Genomic DNA, 24,147 nt, shown 5'->3' with positions numbered 1-24,147 from the left:
AAAATAGCTCTGGAAGAAACTGCACCATTAAAATTGTGCATCAATGAAAGGTGTTAAGAAAGGAATGGAAGAATTTAGGTTGGTAATATGAATCTGGTGCAGATTTTTCCTGCCCTGCCAAAAGAGTACCTTCAGTAACTCAAAAGTATATTTGTTATGCTTTTACACATGGAATTATTTTGCATGACAGAATGACACAAATCATAGACCATCTATTAAAAAAATATATGTAGAAAAGTTTAGTAGAAATAATTTATAATTTATCCTTAAATACCTTGTAAAAATTTAAGCTCCAAAGTGCTTGTGGAGTTGACATACAGTTGTCAAATTGATGAAGTTGTCTTTGTTGTAAATCTTAATCTACTTCTGTTGAAATGTTAATAGCAAATCTCTTCTCCTTTGATTTCTTGATTCAACAATTCCAGTTGCTTTTGTGTAAAATTTTTTTTTTTTTTTTACTAATTCCCTTTTCAACCAGTATGCTTCAGGAATTGGGTTTAAACACACTGTTTTCATAAACTGCCAGCCTCCTCGGCCGCCTCGGTGCCTCTGATTCTGTAAATCAGATCATAGGCAGCATGCTGTCATATAATAAGGTGTCTGATCCTTATTACCAGTTTGTTGATGCACAGACTCCTTCAAATTGACCATTGCAACACATGGTTTCCCCTGAAACTAGCTGTGATAATTAGCGTGGTTCTAATGAGACAGAATGTCACTGATCTTGTGCTGAACTGTCGAGTATCGACACTACGGATGGGAACTGTCAGAGCCTGCCATCTGTGACAGTGCTTGGCACATTCCAGTGGCAAGGTAGAGCATGCTCAATAGAGTATTTTCAAACAAATGGCCCTTTTCTTGATGAGGGCTCTGTGTTCTGTTCAATTGGAAGAATTGTTTGCCCCAACTTTGTCCTACGTGAAACCCATTTTGAGATCCAAGTGGGAATAAATATTTAAAGCTCTGTTGTATGTTATGTAAGAGAAGAAGGAATCTTTTGTTTAGCAGGTGAATTTTAAGTGGCATTCCTCCCCCCCCCCCTTTTTTTCCCCTGCTTTCCCAGTTGTCCCCTACGGCCAGTTAACAGGAAAGCAGTCTTTGAAAATACTTTTCTCCAATTTTAAATTTGCCTTGTTTAAAAGAGATCTTTTGGGGAGTTGGGGAAGGCCGCTACTGATAAAGCAGTCTGATGTCACAGAGGGAAAAGGGGAAAGAAAGAAAGAGTTGAGAATGTGTGCAGGATTACGCAAGTCGAACAGAAGAATTAAAATGGACAGGCCGGTGAGATCTGCAGGCCCCAGAGAGAAGGAGAGCTTTTTTGCTGGAGTAAAAGTCCAGTGCTGCTTATCATTCCAAAATACGCTTTGTTGCTTTTTATTTCCTCCTTTCTGGCAGACCACACAGGGCTTGTTCTGAAGAACATTTTCACTAATCTGATCAGGCAGCCAAATACGCCGGGAAAACTGCTTTAATGATCCCACTAATTACCTCAAGTCAATATGAACTGTATTATTAGACTGAGGGAAAATATTCCATTAGGTCTCCCCCTTGGGAGTTTCTCCGCTTTGTGATGTCACTGAAGCCTTCACCCTCTCGCTTGTAATTAATTTTATTTACACACGCAGGCACGCGCAAGGTCACACCTGCACAACCGGCGCTGGCCAGGGAGCTTGTGGCACTCGGGCTTAATCAGATCTGTCATAATTACCATTCTGCATGTTTCTGACACACGCTGTGAAATATTTCAATTTAACTGCCGCTACCAGCACAACCAGATGTAGTGTGAGCGTGGCTGCATTGGAAATATTATTCCTCAGGATAAACTCTCTCCTCCTCCTTTTTCCTCCCACCCTCTCCCCCCCTTTACAGCTAATGCGGCACAGAAGCTGATATATCCTGTAAATCTTGAATGCAGCGCTAGATTGATAACAGGCGATTAGACAGTTTAACCACAAACAGCTTGTTCATTTTTCACAAATGAAAACCACATGTGGTGGAACTAAAATTTCAGGCCCCCTTTTTTTTTTTTTTTTTAAAGGGTTGGGGTATGTATGTCTGTATGTTTAAGATGTGCTTAAATAAAAATAAAATGCCATCCAAAAAGTATCTAGAAAAATGGAGATGTTGCCGAGTTCCTAGTGCTTTTCTGGATGATTTCATCAAAACCATGAAATTCCATCTTTCTACTAGCACCAAAACTCAATGGGGAAAATGCTGTGTTCTCCCTTGGGCTTTCCAAATTTAACTGTTTTATTTTTTTTGGGGGGGGGGGGGCGGGGAATAAGGGAAGGGATAATACCTTTGGTTTATCTATGCCTTTTTATTTTTTTTTAGTGTTCCACCTTTTATTTGAACATAAATGCTGAGAGAAATTTCTAAGATTGGACAGACGTGGTTTTCTAAAGGACGGTTTTCCGTATGTTTTAATGAAAAATGGTTACTTTCAGCTTCATGGTCAGACCCTAGACAATCAAAAAACAAAATGGCCCCAATCAGGACGTTTATTTCATTAGACATATTTGTTGATTTGCAGAATCATTGTGAAAGGCAGAGTTGAAAACCAGCGAATTCTGCTTTTTGGTGTTTATAGACATGTTGGTGATATTTGGCAGAATGTGTAGGCGTGGTAGGTAACCATGTAAGGCCAAAGTGATTACCAGTCTCAGAAGAATCCAGCCATAAAAGAATTAAAGTATTGGAGCTTTAGAAGGCAGATGAGCTGGTAGACAACTAAAGAGAAAGAAATAGGATCAGTGGTGATTTAGAATCATACCCCTAGAGAAAGGTTCACAACAGTCCACTTGAGAGAGAACGTTTAAAGTACAGATATAGCCTAGTTAAATGTCTTTTAATGCCAAATAAAATAGACCCTCTTTCTTTTTATCTTTGTTTTACTACTTCAGTTATGAACCTACTCAGACACTTCCTAGGATTCTGTGGTAATTCCTGTTCTCTCAGTAGTAAGGGTGCCATAAGAATAGTGCTCCCCCCCACTTCGTTTCCTAATTTTAATCATTTTCTCTTTTCTCAGTTATTTTCTTACTTTTTTTTTTTTATTCAATCTACTTTCCAATTTTTCGCTGGAACTTTCTTCCCTCTTACCCTGGCTACTTTCTCTGTGTTTTGTGTTTGCACTATGATCTCTTCCTGCTTTGAACTCTCAAACATTTTTCTTCCTATTCATTCTTTCTTCTGACCTAAATATTACTTTAGAGGAAAAGAAAAGTATTTGCCATTTATTTAGAACCTCCCTTTCATGTTAGCAGCTAAAAAGTTCACATGGTTAGTAACAAATCATTAGGTCAGTTTCTTTGCACAATTTTCCTCTAAATCTTATTCTTCTACCCATTTTGCAAGGTTCAGTTAATGTAGGTTTGAGTCGATACCCACATCACTGGTCTATCACAACAGTATTTTCTGCTCAGCAAAGATGTAGCCTCAGAATCCTTCTTAACACAGAGGTGAAGGCATCCATTGCTAAATCAGTATGCTGAAACCACCCCTGTGACGGTCACTTGTATTTCGTGATTCCCAAGAAGGAATTTGCTATCCACAGCTTACTTGTGTAGGGTTCAGTTCAAGCAATAAAAAAAGTGGAGGTAGAAATATTACACCTATGACTTATTACTACTGGTCTTGCTTTAGTAACCATAAGGTTTTTTCAAAGCTGCTTCAAGATGTGTTAAGGTTAAACCAGCATGCAAATTGCATCACTTTTTGTAGCCACTGGTAGAGCTGCCATTTAAAGGAGCCTTGAATTGCTCCTTTGCAAATGAACGATTTCACTCACAACCTGAAAAATCATCCTCTCATTTTTCACGTTGCAAACTTTAGTTTTTATGTGGTAGGATTTCTTGGTGCCTAGCACACCTGTTGATTCAAAAGGGAACAGAAAAGAAAGCTAAAAAAAGAGCTGCTATTTTTTTAATTTAGAAAAGCTATGGTATGTGTAGAGTTTGGGATTTTTTTTTTTTTTTTTGGAGAATATTTACTTTTTTGAGTACAAAGAATTTCCATTCTATATTATAAGACCACAAGAATCCCACTGTTCTAAGGAAATACTGTAATTTCTGTATTGACCCTGCTTGGTCCCTGTATAATCAAAGGACAGTTTCCATGTGTCTATTAACAAGTCACAGATGAAGACTCAACGGAAATGTAGTCTGCAAACCTCACCCTGCTCAGCTGTAACAGTTTACCATCTACAGGCATTTTTGCTGCTGCTCTTCTCCAATACTTTCAGGTCCTCATGAAAATACAAGGAAGAGATTGGTGCCTTTTAATACTCATTGTTGTTTTCCTTTGGACCCACTGTCTTAATTTTTCATCATTGTCGAAGTCGTCAATTTACCTTTACAGCATAGCTCGCATATTTATTCCAAGCTGAAAGGAATTAGGGGGCACAGTTTCTGATTATCTACAGCAGATAGAAATAGAATAAACCAAAACAAACAAAGAAACCTGTTGCCATTGAGTGGAGTCTGACTCATAGCAACCCTATAGGACAGAATAGAATTGCCCCGTAGGGTTTCCAAGGAGCAACTGGTGGATTCTAACAGCCGACCTTTTGGTTAGCAGCTAAGTCTTAACCACTGCACCACCAGGGCTTCTCCAGAAATAGGGTAATGGTGATTAATTGCAAACTCACAAATGGTTTACCTAACACTTGTACGAGAACTTCATTTAGCATTGTAAAGAGTGGTGGTCCCAGTTCCACACTGACGTGATGGGTAGCCCCAGACAAACCACCTAACCTCTCAGACCTGGGGCTTCCCGTTGAGGAAAGTAAAGTATGGTTGGGTCAGATTATGTCTAATGTCCTTGCAGTTCCAGAGTGCTGTGAGCTTGTGACTGAGACAGGTGCACAGTGTGAAAGAGGATGCTATTTTGATTGAAGGTACTGCCGACAGGTGTGTTAGTCTGGGAATGAGTCACAGAAGAGGTAATGTTTTGAATAATGGAAGGGCTTAATTTGTGGGCGAAAGGTGCTATTCTTGGATCTGTAGCCTAGAAGGATTATTTATGAGTGACATCTAGTACATAGAATTGATGGTTTGGGATCCAGAGTATGACCTCTATATGTTATATAGTTTGAGATAAGCTCAAGGTTGATATACTCTCCATCTCTGTTACTAGATGCAAAGAAGAGCTGCCTTTTATTATATAGAGACATGGCAAAGTCACTGTAGTATAAAGTGTGAGAAGAGCTAACTTGGTTTACCAATGGTTTGGGCTTAATATGTGGGTGGAGCTGTAATTGCTTTCATAGTATGACTTAAGGGCTGCTAAAGAGTCTCATGGAAACCCTGGTGGCATAGTGGTTAAGAGCTATGGCTGCTAACCAGAAGGTCGGCAGTTCGAATTCTCCAGGTACTCCTTGGAAACACTATAGGGTAGTTCTACTTTGTACTATAGGGTTGGTATGAGTCAGAATTGACTCGAGGGCAATGGGTTTGGCTTTTTTTAAAGAGCTTCCAGGGTCTCTGGGTAACACAAACAAGTGCTCAGCTACTAGCCAAAAATTCGGTGGTTCAAACCTACCCAGAGACGCCTTGGAAGATGGGGTTGCCATGAGTTGGAATCACCTTGATGGCAGCTAACAAAAACAGTAACAAAGACTCTCCTGCTTAAACATTTCTTTTTTGGATTTTTAACTGATGCCTGAAGGTCCACCATTAACTTTTTCTGTTTCTGGATTACTGTAAATTCTGGAAAGGATAGCATGTTAAAGAGATAAAAACAGACAAGTGTAAGCATACCACATCCCTGAGAAATTACAGGTTTGGAAGAGTTTACTGAAATAGGGAATAAACACAAAGAAAAAGGAGTCAGGGGGTGCCAGGCTCCTTGAGGGACTGTCTTGAAGCCAATATTTGCAAATGCAGAAGTTGGTACCTATAGCATTCAAAAGACACTGAGAAATGTCCATCGCCAAGTGTCTCCTTTAAATGTTTACCCGTTTTACTTACGGTACCAACACAAGCGCTACTTGTCATTGTTTGGAGTATTTGGCTAGTTCGTTGCTGGAGTATTGGTGGCTTAAATGAAATGCAGATGAGGTAAAAATAAATTACTTTCAATAAGGTCAGGGAAGCGAAGGCTGTAAATAAAATATACATTCACAAACAGACAAATGCTATTAGGAAATTCAGCTCAGTCCATGCCAAGTTGTTACTATCTAAATTGCCTGCTTTCTTCCTGGCTTGTAATTAATTTTGCTTGTATGTTTGGAGTTTGGGGGAAGGGTAATAGCCTAGTGGGTAATGATTTTATTTTAGTATTTTGATTAAAGAGACTAAATATCTTGGACCCTGGATAATCATAAGAACTAAAACCTTATCCATCAAGCTTAATTTCTAGACAGAAAGTTCATGTTTATATTTTTGGATACATTCAGCACCGAAATACTTATAAACTTACGTGCTCAGATGTATGTTCTACATACGTCCCCTCATGTACTTACTTTTTTTCTTTTCATCCTCCATTTCACTAGCTTCCTCCTGCCTGAAAAGTCTGAAAAGCAAATAATTTACAGCCACTTTATGAGAAGTGGTGGTGAGAGGAAGGACCGGTATTTGACTGGTACTGGTTTCCTACCGTTTTCCACAGCCACCCACCTCCTCATACCCACCCACACCCATCGCAGGCCCTTAACTCTGTTCCACTCCTTGCCCTGGCTCCATGCTGCATCTGCCACCCGACTTTGTCTTCCTCTCCTGGGGAAACCCAAGATTCTTTGGGAAAACTGCTGAGTGTTTCTGCCCTGGCAGGCAGGTATTTCTTAAAGGATACTCTGCTAATTTTGTTTCCCTTTATAGTTACTTCATTGGTGTGAATTCAACTAAGTTAGAACCAGTTGAAAACCAGTTGCCATCAAGTTGTCCCCGACTCATGGTGACCTTTTTGTGTGTCAGAGTAGAACTTTGCTCCATAGACTTTTCAGTGGCTGATTATTTTGACATAGATCGCCAGGTCTTTCTTCCAAAGTGCCTTGGAGTAGACTTGAACTGCCAACCTTTTGGTTAGCAGCTGAGCGTGTTAACTGTTTGCACCACCAAGGGAGTCTAAGTTAGAATATGGATGCTTTATTCAGACGTTATGCACCCATTCTCTGAGTTTGTAACAGAACTGGGAAAATATGAGATCTGTATGAGGTAGTCCAAGGGTCAATTTTTTTTTAAGCAATAGGACCATTGTTTTATGAATTAAATTGCGTCTGTAACTGAAATATGTAAATCAGATAAAAGCTTTCCTCTGTTTTGATTGACTTGGCAGTTGAGTAGGGGTAGAGGCCTTCGCATCAGCCCACCACCTTACATATACAACACACAGCCTACTGCTAAAATGCAGCTCCTGGAAACCTGGGGCTCCTTAGAACACAGTCTGGGAACCACTGTGCTAGGGATTAACCGTTTTCCTCTGACAGATGGGTGGAGGTATGGTTCTTTCGTGGCAAAAAACCATGAAAAGGAAATTTGTTTCGTGAATCCATAAATACCAAAATTTTTTATATTACATATATGTTTACATATGTACACACACGTAGTATATATACACATATGTACACATACGGAAACCCTGGTGGCGTAGCGGTTAAGTGCTTTGGCTGCTAACCAAGAGGCTGGCAATTCAAATCCGCCAGGTGCTCCTTGGAAACTCTATGGGGCACTTCTACTCTGTCCTGTAGGGTTGCTATAGTCGGAATCGACTCGACAGCAGTGGTGGGTATGTACACATACACGCACTTGTGGGGGCATCTCATTCAGGGGTTCTTAACCTGTGGCCCACTGTCCCCCAAGGGGTGCATAAACTTGGATGGGGAAAAAAAAATACATCTTTATTTTCACTGTGATCCTACTGAAATCTGTCGTTTTATTCAGTGGTCAATATAGGCAACGGATCAGTCATATTAACAATACCTATGACTTTGCCACCGATAAAAATCACAGGTAGTTTCATATCACATTAAATTGTTACAGATAGCTCAAAATAGCATTTTTACTCGTCACTACAAAATTACAGTAGTAGTTAGATCTGTTGTTGGATCTTGTATTTCGTGTATTAGTGAGGAAGCACATATATTGTTACGTCACAAATTTTTGATAAGCATATTTCAGCATAATTGGTTTTCTTTGTAATCTTCTATTTTATTTCAGGCATATAAAAACATTATTCTGAAAAGCAACCATGGGCTTCACCAAACTTCCAGAAGAGTCCATGGCACAAAAGAGACAAGATCAATGATAAAAGTGTGCATAAAACATTGTATTTTTAATACATTAGCTGAAGAATCCTGGAATTTACCTAGGAAACATTTATTTGTTTTTTTATTGCTTTTTAGTAAACTTGTTAGTGGCTTATTTTTCAAGTGCCTTTTTTCTCCAAAGCACATAGTCAGGGTTGCAGTAACATTTAAAACAACAGCAAAACCAAAAACCTCACAGACAACCTTTCCTCCAACAATCTGGGGCCCACATAAAATGCTGTACTTTGTGATAAGCCAAAGCAGCTGAGAGAGTGAGTGCCTTATCCCTAGACTAAAAATTCTCTGCCAATTGACCTACGCATGAAGCTTTAACATCAACTTCAATCTAAAGTTTAAGTGATTCTTAACTCCGTGGACAGTAAGTACTATGAGAATTGATACCCCATTATATCTGTCTCCATACCTCCCCTTAGCCTGCACAGTAGCTGGCACATAGATGGCACTCAGTAATTCATTGTGGAAGAATGAAGTGATTCACAAGCAAATTTTATCCACTCAGAATTTCGCCCTCACAAAAGCCAGTGTCTTCCTAAGGAAGTTAGTGTGGAATAATGGAAGGAGGGGCATGGGCTCTGTGCTCTGACTCTACTCCTGCGAGTCTCCCCCAGGGGCCCTCCCTGAGAGCTCCCAGAGTGGCGCAGTTAAGCACTGGTGTAAAGATGGCTTGGGGCAGTGTCTGACCTCCTCCAACCCCACAAGGGGGGAAGGAGAACCAAGATCAACAGCCCAAGGCTGATTCTTATGAGGTGGGGGTCAGACAGCCTCCTCTCTCCACCACCCTTAAGAATTCTGACAGTAACCATCCCTCTCACAGAACTCTCTCCTGGGTTCAATAATTCATCGTAGTGGCCACATAGAACTCAGAGACCATATTCACAATTATTGTGTTTATTAGGGAAGTAATAGTTACAATTTAGGCTTAAGAACACTGAGGATATAGTTCTCCATCAGGATAGCATCTCCCCAGCTGTGCTCTCGGGCATGCCTCTTCCTGGCTCTCAGTCTCTGTCCAAAGGCACTCAGCTTTCTCTCTCTGTAAACTGGGAAGCCCACTGCATTATCTCCTGCAGCTGGGTCTCTCCTTTGATGGTGGTGGGCTCTTCCTCTCTGCTCTGGAATTGGCTCTTTTTTTTTTTTCTTTATTGTACTTTAAGTGAAAGTTTACAAATCAAGTCAGTCTCTCATACAAAAATTTATGTACACCTTGCTATGTATTCCTTATTGCTCTCCCCCTAATGAGACAGCACACTCCTTCCCTCCGCTCTCTCTTTTCGTGTACATTTGGCTAGTTTCTGACCCCCTCTGCCCTCTCATCTCCCCTCCACACAGGCGATAGCAACATAGTCTCATGTATCTCCTTGATCCAAGAAGCTCATTCTTCACCAGTATCATTTTCTATCCCATAGTCCAGTCTAATCCCTGTCTGAAGAGTTGGCTTTGGGAATGGTTCCTATCTTGGGCTAACAGAAGGTCTGGGGACCATGACCTCCGGAGTTCTTCTAGTCTCAGACCATTAAGTCTGGTCTTTTTATGTGAATTTGGGGTCTGCATCCCACTGCTCTCCTGCTCCCTCAGGGGTTCTCTGTTGTGTTCCCTGTCAGGGCAGTCATTGGTTGTAGCCAGGCACCGTCTAGTTCTTCTGGTCTCAGGCTGGTGTAATCTCTGGTTTATGTGGCCCTTTCTGTCTCTTGGGCTTGTAATTACCTTGTGTCTTTGGTGTTCTTCATTCCCCTTTTCTCCAGGTAGATTTAGACCCATTGATGCATTTTAGATGGCCGCTTGCTAGCTTTTAAGACCCCAGATGCCACTCTCCAAAGTGGGATGCAGAATGTTTTCTTAATGGATTTTATTATGCCAGTTGACTTAGATGTCCCCCAAAACCATGGGCCCCAAACCCCTGCCCCTGCTACACTGGCCTTCGAAGCATTCCGTTTATTCAGGAAACTTACTTGCTTTTGGTTTAGTCCAGTTGTGCTGACCTCTCCTGTACTGCGTGTTGTCTTTCCCTTCACCTAAAATAGTTCTTATCTACTATCTAATTAGTGAATGCCGCTTTGCCTCCCTCCCTCCCCCCTCTCATAACCATCAAAGAATATTTTCACCTCTGTTTAAACTATCTCTGGAGTTCTTATAATAGTGGTCTTATACAATATTTGTCCTTTTGCAACTAAGTTCACTCAGCATAATGCCTTCCAGATTCCTCCATGTTATGAAGTGTTTCACAGATTCATCACTGTTCTTTATTGATGTGTAGTATTCCTTTGTGTGAGTATACCGTAATTTATCCATTCATCTATTGATGGGCACCTTGGTTGCTTCCATGTTTTTGCTATTGTAAACACTGCTGCAGTGAACATGGGTATGCATGTATCTGTTCGTGTAAAGGCTCTTATTTCTCTAGGATATATTCCAAGGAGTGGGATTGCTGGATCGTATGGTAGTTCTATTTCTAGCTTTTTAAGGAAGTGCCAAATTGATTTCCAAAGTGGTTGTACCGTTTTTCATTCCCACCAGCAGTGTAGAAGTGTTCCAGTCTCTCCACAACCTCTCCAACATTTATTATTTTGTGTTTTTTGAATTAAAGTGGAATTGGCTCCCTTTTAAGGGAAAACCAGCCGATCTCTTTGGTAGGTCACAATTACCCTGTCACACAGTCACCTGGGTAGGAGTTACAAGACCGTGGCTAAAAAGGCACACATAAAAATAATTAATCACATGGCAACTGGGCTTCTAACTGAAAAGTTGGTGGCTCAAACCAACCAAGAGACACCTCAGAAGAAAGACACGGTGATCTACTTTTGAAAGGTCCCAGTTTTGAAAGCCCTGTGGAGCACAGTTCTACTTTAAAACACATGGAGTCCCCATGAGTTGGAACCAACTCCACAGAAACTTGTTAAAGCAGAATTAGTGGCTGCGAGGGGTAACTGAGATGGCCTGTGCAGGGACCTCCAGCTTCCCTTGTCTCTTATTATTGGTAAAATTATAGCTAAGCCATTGTCAAGGACAGCAAACCCAGCTCACTGGGACCCCCAGGATTACTCTGGAAATACTTATGCTTTCTTTTTTTAATGCCTACTTGCGAATCACAAGATCTAACTCCCTCAAATTAAGCCAACTTCTGATTAGTAGGTTTGCATAATGGATAAAATGATGTGGTTTTGGCCACGAAATGGGTATTACTTTATCAGCAAAATCATAAGCAAGTTGGGAGCCCATAATGACCCTGCCAGCTTGATTGTTCCTCTTAGGATATGAGTCCCATAACTTTTACAATCCCACATTGCCTTCCCCTGGTTTTAAAAATTCTTTGTTATCTCTCCTAGAACATCATAGAGGGAAGATTTAAATTTTTAATTCCCAGCTCCTAAATATGCATAATGAGGAGTATATCTCATTTTAGGAGATATCTGCAGCATTGCAAAGTTTTATATATATCAATTAAAAATGCAGTGGCAGAAATATTTATTTAAAACAACCTGGTAGTAAATTGTTGTCGTAAAGCAAATGAACTACCCTATAAGGTAAATTGTCACCTAAAAATTATTGATGATATGAGTTCATATTTTCACAAGTCTTTGTTTTTTTGGTGTTTTTTTTTCTTTTTTTAACATGGCATATATGGATATTTGGCAACATTTTTTTGTCTTTACGATCTTGGTAATTTTGAATAGGAAAATCAATATTGTCCAGTTATGATAGTGACTTCAGGAAGGGACATGATAACAAATTTACTTCATAACATTACAACATAAGAGCATATTCATTTGGGTTGAAGGGTTTGGAAAAAGTGAATTTTCCCACCTTCAGGTTTTTCTTTAAACAGTCGAATCTCTTTATTTGCTTTTGACAGAGGTCTTTGATGGTGCTTTCCTGCCATTCATATGTCTAGTAAGCTCAGCTCAATTTTATCTTATTTCTTTAAGATGTAGCAATGTTATTATGAATATTAATTATTGGACTTGGCTACGAAACATGATGCCCTCAGGAATTACAGAGGAGTGTTCAGTTTTTTGCCACTAACTAAATGGCCCAGATTGTGCCATTTTTATAATCTCTCTCTGTCCTCCCAATTTACTGCCGCTTCAGTGTGTTACTGAGAATCTTTTTGGCTCATTTTTACACTCACTCACTTAGGTGTGAGCCTTAGGGTGTCTCCAGGCCCTCAGGTGAAGGAAAGTAAAGAGTTTGCCAGAGGGATATTCATCTTGACATTTATTTATGATAAATTTAACTCAGCAGAGAGCGGGGTGGATGGAATAAAGAACCCTATTAGCACCCATTTGTGGAAGAAATGCTGAGGCCAGAACCAGAGCAGTGGGAATGGGCAAGAAGGAACAAATTCAAGGGACTTTCGTTGAGGGGTAGAATTGATAGAAATTTATGATTGGTTGCAGATGAGAAAAATTAGATTTTTAAATAAAAGCAGTTTGCTTTATTTTATTACAAAAGCAATACACAGCCATTATAGAAAAATCAGATAATACAAACATAAAGAACATTGAATGCCCATAATCCTAGTCACCCCAGAGATGGACACTTTCAATACCCTGCCTTATGCTCTTTATAATCACACACACACACGTATGTGTGCATGCCTATATATCTTTGTGTGTGTATCTTACATTCATTTTTATACTAAAACTAAACCCGCTGGCCGTTGAGTCAATTCCGATGCATAACCACTCTGTAGGACAGAGTAGAACTGCCCCATAGAGTTTCCAAGGAGTAGCTGGTAGATTCGAACTGCCGACCTTTTGGTTAGCATCCATAGCACTTAATCACTGTGCCACCAGTACTCCATTATGTGAATATATCGTAATTTCAGATTTGCTAAACTAATCCCCTATTGAGGTATATTTAGGTTATATTCAACTTTTGCCATCACAAATAATGCTAATGTGAACAGTCTTACAGTATACATCTTTCATTTCCTTGGGATAAATTCTCAGAAGTGAAATTATTGAATCAAAAAAGATAGATGTGTTTTACAGCCTGTTATTAGAAGTGTTACATTGCCCTTCAGAAAGTGTATACTAATTTATACTTTGATTAACAGCCTTCTGTAATGCCATTGAGTGAGTTAAGCTGGAGGAAAACCTGGTTTGGGGAGAAGATACTGGGTTTAGATTGGGATGTGGTGAGTGAATTATTTTCATTAATTCCCTAGATATGCAGACCCCTTTGGGATAAAGCAAGTGCATTATAACAACAAAAATTAATAAAGCAGATATTCATTGTACTGTTATTGTATGCCAGGTCCTTCTGTGAATTCTCTCACTTAATTCTCATAGCCCTATGAATTAGGTGGTAAAATCCCCCCCATTTCATAGTGGAGAAAACTGAGATCTAGAGAACTTAAATAACTTGCCCAGGGTTATACAACTGCTAAGTGGTGGAACAGGGATTTGAGTTAAAACCCAGGCTTTCTCAATAAGTAGATCTTAGAAGTACAGTGTACAGAGTAGATGAGTCATAGTCATTAAATTGTGTCCTTAAGAAAGTGTGCTAAAGGGATAAAAATAATAATAATAATAAAAAAGGATAGTAGGCACAGTCAACTTGAAAGGAACTGGTCTACCTGTTTTTTCCCACCACACTGCCTACTCATCTCACTCGTTTTTTCATTCTTCACTTCTTTAAATATTGCTCATTCTTCAAAGGAAAGCCAATATCTTTCTTCATCAGTGACGACTTCCTTAGCCACCCAACCCATCTCATTCTTTACTTGAGCCCCCCCCCCGATGTCATTGACCTTTGTCACATGCTGCCTTGTGCTAATAGTTATTTTTGAATGCCACATCCTCCAACGTATCCTATGGACCATTTAAGACAAATGCTTTCAGTTAAGTTCATCAGACCTTTTTGAAGTAATCATGGACCAGGCATTGGGCTTGGTATATATGCTATTTCATTTGATCCAGCCACAGTCTTGTGAGATTAGTACTGTTCTTATCTGCATTTTGTAGAGGAGGTATCTGAGGCTCAAGTTCAGATAGATAAATAGCCTATATAGGATATAAACCTTTATCGGTATACAGAGGTGCTTAAGCATGGCTTGAAAGAGAAGTCATATTTAGCTGGGCAGAAAAGAGAAGAGAGGACTGTCCTGTCAGAGGGAATAGTATGAGGTGTGGTGAATAGAAGTATTGGGCAACAGTTAATGGTCCAGTGCGATTGTGGATTAGGGCATGGGTGTGATCAGCCGGAGCCTTGAATGCAGCCCTAGGGAGTATGAACTTATTCTCTATATATTGGGAAGCCAATGAAGGTCATACTGAGCTGTAGAATTAAGTATGGGTAGTTTGAAAGTGGAAAAAACTAGACCAGTGATTTTCATCCTAGCATTCCTTTTTCAAGGGCATCTCAAAGATGGTTAACGGGATTCAAGAGAGATTAATGAAAATTGTATATTTATCTATTGTGAAGTTCCATAGGCTAAATTAAACAGCAAATCGATGTGGTTTTTCTAGGAATCATATAAGCTCTGTATGATAAAGCTGGTTCTCTCATTCTTCCTCAAAGCTGTAGTCAACATTTAAGTACTTTTTTTCCCTAAAAGAGGAAAAAGGAATAATTACTTAGAAGTTTTTTTTTTTGTACCAAAATCAAAATAAGTGTCCATTGTAAGTAATAAAAAAGGGTATTTGGCATGTAAGAGCTTGAGCGCCGCGGGAGCAGTTGAGCGCTATAATTCGAGAAAGAGGTGCCCCAGCTCTGACGAAGGCAGTGGTGGGAAGTCTAGAAGAAGTAGATGGTTTCTTTGTGACAGTCGCAGAGACTAAAATTGAGGAAGATAGTATAGCATGAACTTTGGGAGCATTGAGTTTTCTGTTCTTTAATGACACTAGCAAAAAAGAATGAGAAGACAATAAAAGCCTCAGATTTGAAGGGTGGAGTGCATAAATGTTGAACAGGAGCCATATCGTGTTCACTGAAATTTAGGCAAAGTCAAAAATATATCTTAGAGGGAAAAAAAAAAATCTAAGAAATTCTGTTTCAGAGTCCATATACAAGCATTGGTGCCCTGGTGGCGCAGTGGTTCAGAGCTCGGCCGCTAACCAAAAGGTCAGTAGTTCAAATCTACCAGCCACTCTTTAGAAACCCTATGGGGCAGTTCTACTCTGTCCTGTCGGGTCGCTATGAGTCGGAACCCACTCTCTGGCAACGGGTTTTTTTTATACAGGCATCAGGCATACAAGTCAGAGTTTTATTTGTTTTGTTTCAGCTTTGAAGAAACGATCCTGAAAACAGATCTGAAGTTTATATAAAATAAAATACTAAATTAGAACTCTTCCAAAGCCAATTTTTTAAAAAAATAAAATTCAGGCCTTCTTTGGAAATTCTCTGTATTCTTCAAATTAAGAGAGTATGCTAGCTAGTTTAACAGGTTGTCTAGAATTTCATACTTTTCATTTTCTTCTTTTCTGAAAATATTGTTTAAAATCTGAGGTGTCCTTACCTGAAAGCCTTTTTAAGTGAGAACTGTTTGTGTCTACTCTGACCAGATTGTCATACAATAATCTTGTTATGAACCAAACAATCTGTAGCAAAAGAAAAGCCATCATATTTATGTATGACCTAAAATCAGTACATTTGAGAGTGTCCTAAAGATGTGAGCATAGAAAACAAGTAATTCTCACTTTTTTTACATGATTAAATTCTAAGCAAAATTGAAAAATAAAAATCATTTACTAATAATTCTCAATATTCCTTCTAAATTCACTAAATTTTAATACAAGCTTTTCCCCAGGTTATCTAAACATTATTTCTTTTTGCTAAGAACAAGCATCCAGAAACTCTGCTATAGATGTTTAGCCTCTTAATGACAAAAATTTGCTCAAGTGAGAAATTTCTGGATAGCCATTTTATGTACAGTTCTTACCAAAATATGGAAACCCACAGACTTTTAGCTGAGATATTGAGCCCCTAAACTGAAGGGTCTGGGGACAGTTTAAAAACAGCAACTGTTCAGGAGCTTAAAAGCAATAACAATTTAAAAAGTTATGATTATTTTTTATTTTCAACAATATCAGTATCAGAAAAGCACACCTTGAAAATAAATATATAGGAAATAGATAGGTACAGACATATGTATGGATGGAGGTATGTCTCTATATATACACACACACCCAAACAAACCCACTGCCACTGAGTCCGTTCCAACTCATAGCAACTCTGCAGGACCGAGTAGAACTGCCCCACAGGGTTTCCAAGGCTGTAATCTTTACAGAACCAGACTGCCACATCTTTCTCCCCCGATACACACACACACTGTGTGTGTATGTACACTCCCATATATATATATATGCATACACACGTATATATGCCATTTAAAATATTTTCATCTTAAAAACCATCTTTAAAGTGAATGTCATATGCTACTTTTAGAATAGAAAATGGATTTAGTGGTATGTCTCTGTTCAAATTTATTTTCCATATTTTTTTCTTCAGTAAGACGAATGTTAACTTAGCAGGAAAAGTTACAGTGCCTGCTGAGGTTCTTTTTTACTTTAAAGGAAGTAGATGTTATTAAACTAGGAAGAAAGATTAATTCATTTTCTACTAATTCTATAGAGGAGAACATGTATCTTTGTTAATGTTAATGGTGGGGGCCTCTCATTACGTTCTAGAATAATCTGCTTTAGCAAAGGTTTTCTTCTGAAGAACTTCATAACATTTAAAGGTTAATATGTTAGGTAAAGAACAATATCTTAAGACAAGCATTTTTATTACAGGACATGATGGGATGGTTTTTATTAAATTAGATGATGATTTGAATGGGGAAGAAGAAAAAGTGCCTCGCTTCTTGCCCTCAACTTTAATGCCTTTAATCAAATAATGACCTTCTGGAAAATAGTTAATTTTACGCATTTAGAAAGATCAATACCACTTTGCCACCAAAAAATGGCCTAGACAATGAAATTTGATGTATTTAAAGTATCATCTCACCCTTTTAACCTAGTAAATAATTTAAAATGCTTTCTGTATTGCGTTGCCACTGTTTTGTTTCTCACTGTTCAGAGCACTATGATTCTTGCCGATAAAAAGGCTGGAAGTTGGTGTGTGAAGCAGCCACGCCTCACACCTAGAAGCGGGGTCGTGCCTCCGTGAGGGTTTGTGTGTCTCTGTGCTAAGGGCCCGCAAGGAAATAGTATGTTTTAATTCTGCATTTGAGGGGAAGTGAGTATAAAGCATAAAAGGTATGAAAATGGAACCCTTCTGGAATGTTTAAAGGGGTGGGTTGAAACATCATTAGTCACCTTGCATCTTTTGTGATCTCTTTAAACCTTTATGCTGAAGGCGAAGGTTTTGGGAGCTCTGACAGTTAGAACCCATTTTCCCCTTGGCTTATAGAACACTGATAGGAAATTACCCTTGAGTGCCGACAGCTTTGTAAATTTAAAAAAAAAAAAAAATTGCCCTCTATTAGCATGTTTGTGGGCAGATTAAAAACTGTCTTCATTAGCATAAGTAACACTTACAGATTCTTTTAAAAGTAGAAAATTATTTGCTGAATGATAAATTGCTAGCTTTATAGCTAGTTGTTGAAAATGTACTCATTCAAAATGCCTGGTGTAGTTTAGTCTACAGTACTGAATTTTTGGTGTTAGAAGTACTGTTTAATGGATTATGTACTTAATCGTTGTTCCTACTAGTTGCTAAAATGTAATTCATGCTTTTCACTAAAATGTTTGTATCAAATACCTCCCTATTTAGATTGATTTCTTTTAATATCATATATTATTATACTATATGCCCTCAGAGATTGGAACAAAATACTCCTGCAAATAACACATAAAAGATGAGGGTGAAGGGAAATAACAGGCAGACTATAAGATGTTTTGCTTTTTAGAATTCAAATTACCATTCTATGTTTTATAAAGTATTTTTCTTCTTTGTTGCAGCAAGAATTATTTGTCATTTTCTTTCTCTTTTTATAGGTCTTGGTTTTAAAATGTATGTGTGTAACGATTATGTATATATGTATATTGCGTTAGATGACTCTTTCTGCAAGAATGTGGAAGTCTTTTCTCCCTGGAAAACTAGTTGTGTGACATGCTTTGTCACAGACCAGGCCCTGTAAGAATTTTCTTTTTGTGTGCATGAGGCTTTGTAGGTACAATAAATTCATTCCTGAAAGGAGGTTACTTTCCTGACTCCATTAAAATCATTGTGCACCCCTTAGCCGTTAAAATGTTAGAAGCAAGAATCAACATGAATTAACTGTTCTCAAAAGAATGCAGTGGAAATCAGAGATTGAGTTTGGTTGGAAATTAGCTGCTGAGAGATGAAGGTGCCAGGATTTGTATTTAAATGTGGTACAACAAGATTCTGTCAGTAAAGAACAGCATTAGAATATTGAGTTTAGAACTGCTAATTTTTCCTTTAAAATGAGCATACAGTCATGTGTTTCATGGACCATAATAAATTGCCACTGTGTTGTCATTGAGTTTGTTTTCCTTCTTTTCATTACTGGTTTGGCAGTCACTCTGCGTTTTCTCCCCCGCCCCCCGCCCCAAATCTTATATTTCTTTCATAGATTGCTAACCAAACCAGTCAGAAGAATGTTATTTATTTCATACAGTCTTAGGTCTAGCATCTTTGTACCGTTTTCTTGCTTACGGTAGCAAGATATTTGCAGATGGTTCTTGGTTACTATAAAGTACATAACAGTATTTCCTTTGTGGCAGATGGATTTAAGACTTTTAGTTCTCAATAAATGTAGGTTTACAATACATAACTTTACAGGATTTGTGTTGTATATAACAGGTTTGAACATATTATCTCAGAATTCATCTACATGGCATTTTCAGCTTGTTCAAGGTCCATGCCAGTTTTTTTAAGTAATAGGGGGAGCGCTGTGATTGATAGCAGCAGCTCAAGGCGTGATTTTGAATAGAAACAAAAGGTTTAGAACAGAAGGTGTCAAATTAAACTTCGTCAGTTTGAAAAGTAGTAACATCCTGAAAGTTTTACTAATTTATTTACATGTGGCTACTGTTTATATTTTGCCCTCTTTATATGCAGCGTAATGTTGCTTGGCAAATTTACTACGTTTAAAGTTTAGGTTGTTCCTTGTACCATTTTTGTTTCCCGAGAATGGATCAGTCTCATTTATTTTCAGACTTTTAGTTCCCTGTCTTTTCTACTGTCCAGAAAAGTTGCGATCTAATTTAATTTTGAGAGTAGTCTCCCATACCCCACGTATGGTTTTATAATATTCAAGTCCCCGTGACCTCTCCTAAAAATGTTACGTTCACATTTTGCGACAAAGCACTGCATTTCGCTCCTTGCCTCACTTCTCCCAAGGAAACCTGTATCTTATTTAAAAACCAGTAGAGTACTTTGGAGATCATGATTTTTGTCAAATATTGCAGATATTCTGGCATGTTGATTGTCTTCCCATATTTATTTGCTCTAACAATAACACTTAGGAAAAACTGACCTAGAAAAGGTATTCAGGCATTATAAAGTATTTGGTCTCTGTAGTTGCTGCCTGTAAAATCTAGATGAGATTACTGCCACCATTAATAGAGTCTCAAGTGATAGAATTTTAAATAGTCAAAATATTCCAGGGTATTTAAATAGCACTAGAAGAAATTAATATTATTTTTGCCATTGTAAATTGGGAATGAGCCAATTTATTTCTCTGCCGACAGAGAACTAGCGTATCAAAATGTCTGTTTTCTATTATTTTTAAAGAGAGAACGCACATCAAGAAAAGCATATATTCACCCCCCCCCCCGCCCCTTTTGTGTTTTTGGAATACCCTTCAAGAACTAACAGTTCCCAGCTGCGCCATTAAATATTTTTCTAAGCAGCATCTGATTTCAGTCTCTTAAAAATCATCGTGTGTCTTGAAAGGCTAGCGGAGACATGCTTCAACTTATAATTCATCAAATTATTTTTAGATAAGGAATTAGAAGTATTATTTAAGGGCAGAGGTTAATAGCAAACTACTGGAAATGTTATGTTAGTCATGGGCAATTAATAAAAATAAGGATCTGTCTCATAAGGATAGAGACACAGAAGCGACAATATGAGCAAAATATTTGTTGAATGAGTCAGGGCTCTTTTTCTGAAATATTTGTTAAACCAGCATGAGGGTGATTGTTCAGGAATTAGCTATCATTATTAGCCATTTTAAAAGAACTAATGATTTTCCTTTCCAGAGAACATCTGTGATCCACATGTTTTTTTCACATATATCCAAGTGCTAACTGATGTCTACATTACTTTAAAAAGTTTCTAAAGGATTTGAAAAATCACTGGAATTTTTTAGCTCTAAGAAGTGTTTCTTACATGAATCGTTCTTAATTTAACTCTGAGCAATTTTTTAGTTACAAGCATTTATTTCTAAAAAAAAAATTCTTAGATCCTCAACGTTTTAGCGCTTATTGCAATAGTAGAGTTCTAGCTAAGTTAAAAAAAAAAATTCTTTATGAACCTTCTAACTTCTCTTGAAAGGTAAATAAAATTGCAGTGATTTGCTGTGTTCAGGCATAGGGGGCCTGTCAGTTGCCATAGCTGAAGAATGGAGACAAGAGGGAGGGAGAAAGTAATTTTAGCCACAGTTAATATTAAAGCCTACAGGAAGATTTATATCTGAAACCTACACAGCAACAAAACTTAAAGTATAAAGAAATAGCTGAGATGTAAGAAAATATAAAATACTTTCATGCCTTAATAAGATAGCGAATACTTACCGATAAGAACTAAATAAACATCTCCAAGGCTCCATATGCAAGTGGATCTCAAATGCTTCCCTGATGTTCAGTTCTGTAGTTAATATTATATCCATGTCTGAGATACATTATCATATTATTCTGAAAATAAGCCTAGAGTTGTCGTGGTAGAAAGAGAAGCATGTTCAGTGATATTGTAATCAACTGTTTCAGTATTATTATTTAATAGTCTTTCAAGTAGATCGTCAGGTTACTGCTTCTTATCTTGAATTATGCATTCAGTGGCATCAAATGGGTGCATGATCGGCCCCATATATATCTGTTTGTTTAATTTAAGGTCCCCTGGAATAGAGAATCAAAACTCTCTTAGAAACATGAGCAGATCTGTCAGGCTTAGCAGAAGTCGCCCTTGGCTGGTTAGTAGATGGGCCTTGGGAAGCTAATGTATCAGTTCTTCATCATTTCTTTTAAAAATCTCTCCAGTAGGCCATTTTGGGGGAAGGGGTCTTGCTTCTTTCCACTGTTTATTGCAGTCAGAAAGAGAATTTTCTCTGGAACGATCTAGTTTGAAAAGAAGGGATAGGAAGTCATGGTCTCATCCAAAGCTAAATAAAAAATCCTTCCTCCCCAAACTACTCCCAGAGGTCACCTTTCAACCAAATGACAGATTGGCCCATAAAATAAATAATATCACCCATGAATATTGTGCTGCACAAAGTAACCATCTAGATGAAACTAAACATTTACCCTAGACCAAAGAAGAGAAGGCGGTGGGGAGGGGACGGTGGGGGGATAGGGAAGCTAGAGTAATGGAAACGGAACAGCCAAAATAGAAATGAGAATGCTGATATATTGTGAAGGATGTAACCAAGGTCTCTAAACAATATGTACAGAAATTGTTAAATGAGAGCCTAATTTCCTGTGTAAACTTTCACCAAAAACACAATAAAATATTTTTTAAAAAGAAACACACACACACAAAAAAAAAGTCCATCCTTGGCTTAATCCTAAAAAATCAGATAATAAGAAAACTGTACTCCTTCTATTTCCATCCAACTAATTTACCTGGAATCTCCAAGAAACCCTTCTGTCCTAGGTCAGGATCCCTAAAAGCAGAGCCTAAGATGGGGAATCAGGTGCCCATGACTTGGTGAAGTCCCTGGAAGGGAGCAGATGAGGATAGGGCAGGGGAATGGGTCTGATAAGAATGTTGTCTAGAGAGTATATAGAGCATCCCCTTGAGACAAGAGGGCAGGGACTTTGACCACCTAGTCAATCACTGGCCACCGAGGGGCAAGGGGAGGCCAGTGAGGAGCTGGAGGTTAACCTCCCAGATATCCCCAGGTAAAATGGCTCCAAGACAGTTCTCCATAGAGCTTTTAGGAGCAGACAGCTCAGCAGCTGAGGGACGGAGGCCTTGGCTGGTGAAGGGGATCAGGGTGGGACACCCTCACTGTTCCTCCCCATTCCATTGCTTAGTGTCCATAATGACAGCCAAGACGAAGAAGGTTTGAGATGGTGATTAGAAAGTGTACTCTGCTGTATTGCTCAGTTCTTGGTAGATGATCCCAGGACCCAAAACTGGGCCTTTGGAGGGGCCAGAGAAGTACAGGTTTTGGCATGCACGGAGCATTTGCTTTTCTTTATCAATATTCTTGCCTGACAAATCGTATGTGCACACTGCAGTAGGCAGAGAAACAGGACTCCAAGGTGTTTTCTTGGGAAGTTGTTTCTTGGAGAAGCCTTCCAATGCCCATTCTAACCATTATGCCTTACCTTGGACAACGCTGATGCTCGCACAATGGTATATGCCCTTTCTCTCTTTTTCATATACATACACGCATTCAAATATATTTAATTTTCGGATACAAACATTAAACTAGGGAATCCCAGGAAAAAAAATTTTTTTTCGAAATCTGCCCTATTCCTTTGTAAATACTTTAGTATCCTCAGATGGCCACTCATCAGAAAATACCAGAAGCACACCCACGTTTGTTTTCCTCCCATTCCTCACAATCCAAAGTCCACAATCAATACTCTCTTCCCCTTGCAGTCTGAAAAGTAATGTCCCTCCTTTAAGATACAAATCTGAACATTGATTAGAAACAGAGCCTGCCTACCTGACAGGCCCAGTTACTCTCTTTTAACAGGTAAAAACATTTAAGCAGATGGAAGTGTTTTGAGCTTATGAAAAATTACCTTCATAGGGTCTTTCCCTTTTAGCTCCTAAAGGAAAATGTCAGTCCCCATCCCCCATAGGCGTGAACTGACCTGTTTTACGCCCTTGTCTCTTAGGGATGGTTGTGTGAGTTGTTACGCTGGAAGGAAGACCCTTCTCCAGAAAACAGGACCCTGTGGGAGAACCTCTCCATGATTCGAAGGTTCCTCAGTCTTCCTCAGCCAGAACGTGATGCCATTTATGAACAGGAAAGCAACGCGGTACATCACCATGGCGACAGGCCGCCCCACATCATCCATGTTCCAGCAGAGCAGATTCAGGTTCGTTTACCTTGGCCATATTCAGTATAGCACTAAGTAAACAAAGCTTCAAACTTAGCAGGGAAATTAGTGTTTCTCTTCTTCCCGCCAGTCTTAACAGAGGCTCTTTAGCGTGAGACAACAACACGCTGCCATCTTGCTCAGGGGCATAAAAGGAAAATTAACACACTTTTTTCCAGTGTGGGTATTGACTTCCTCTCTCCTCATCTCCCCACCCCCAAAGTGGCAGGAACCCCCTTTTTACACTTACTGTTTGGCAAGTGTGTCTTTGTTAGTATGGGTTGTTTTGTGTGTGAGAGCTTAATTTTTTTTTTTTTAAATCAAGAGTTTAAAACACCATCTATCTTTTAATTAATACCATACTGCCCCTGAGGAAAGGAATGACTGTTTCTGTAGAAGAATTTTGCAGAATCACGTTTTCCACACCTTGGATTCTATTCAAACAGAGGAGGGGAGGGAAACCTATTTGGAGTCTTATTTCCTAGTGCGTGCCCTTCAGCTTGTCCCTGTCTCCCCACACCCTCACAGAATACAGGTTTAGGGGTGAGTCATGTCTGTTTGTCTTTCCTTTAGAGCCCCTCCCCCACCACCCTTGGCAAAGGAGAGTCTAGAGGCATTTTCTTACCAGGCCTGCCGACCCCTGCACCATGGCCGGGTGCTGCTCCTCAGGTGAGCGGGCACAAGTTACCTACTCCA

The 24,147-nt window shown here is 38.9% G+C and overlaps 1 protein-coding gene across 15 annotated transcripts in view; it reads left to right on the top strand.

The window, feature by feature from the left end:
• The window catches only part of SATB1 (SATB homeobox 1), a 109,287-nt gene that overhangs the window by 77,310 nt on the left and 7,830 nt on the right, over window positions 1-24,147 (top strand). For 13 of the 15 annotated variants that reach the window (XM_023554927.2, XM_064277353.1, XM_023554928.2 and 10 more), the window contains 2 exons: window positions 23,248-23,451; window positions 24,025-24,120. In XM_023554927.2, the coding sequence (XP_023410695.1) occupies window positions 23,248-23,451; window positions 24,025-24,120 (300 nt within the window). The remainder of the gene's footprint in view (window positions 1-23,247; window positions 23,452-24,024; window positions 24,121-24,147) is intronic. The other 2 variants (XM_023554932.2, XM_023554931.2) reach the window with 1 other exon arrangement.

This window comes from Loxodonta africana, chromosome 27 (assembly GCF_030014295.1).
Source record: "Loxodonta africana isolate mLoxAfr1 chromosome 27, mLoxAfr1.hap2, whole genome shotgun sequence".
NCBI lineage: Eukaryota > Metazoa > Chordata > Mammalia > Proboscidea > Elephantidae > Loxodonta > Loxodonta africana.
The sequence above is the reverse complement of the archived record's forward strand: the minus strand, read 5'-3'. Positions and strand labels throughout refer to the sequence as shown.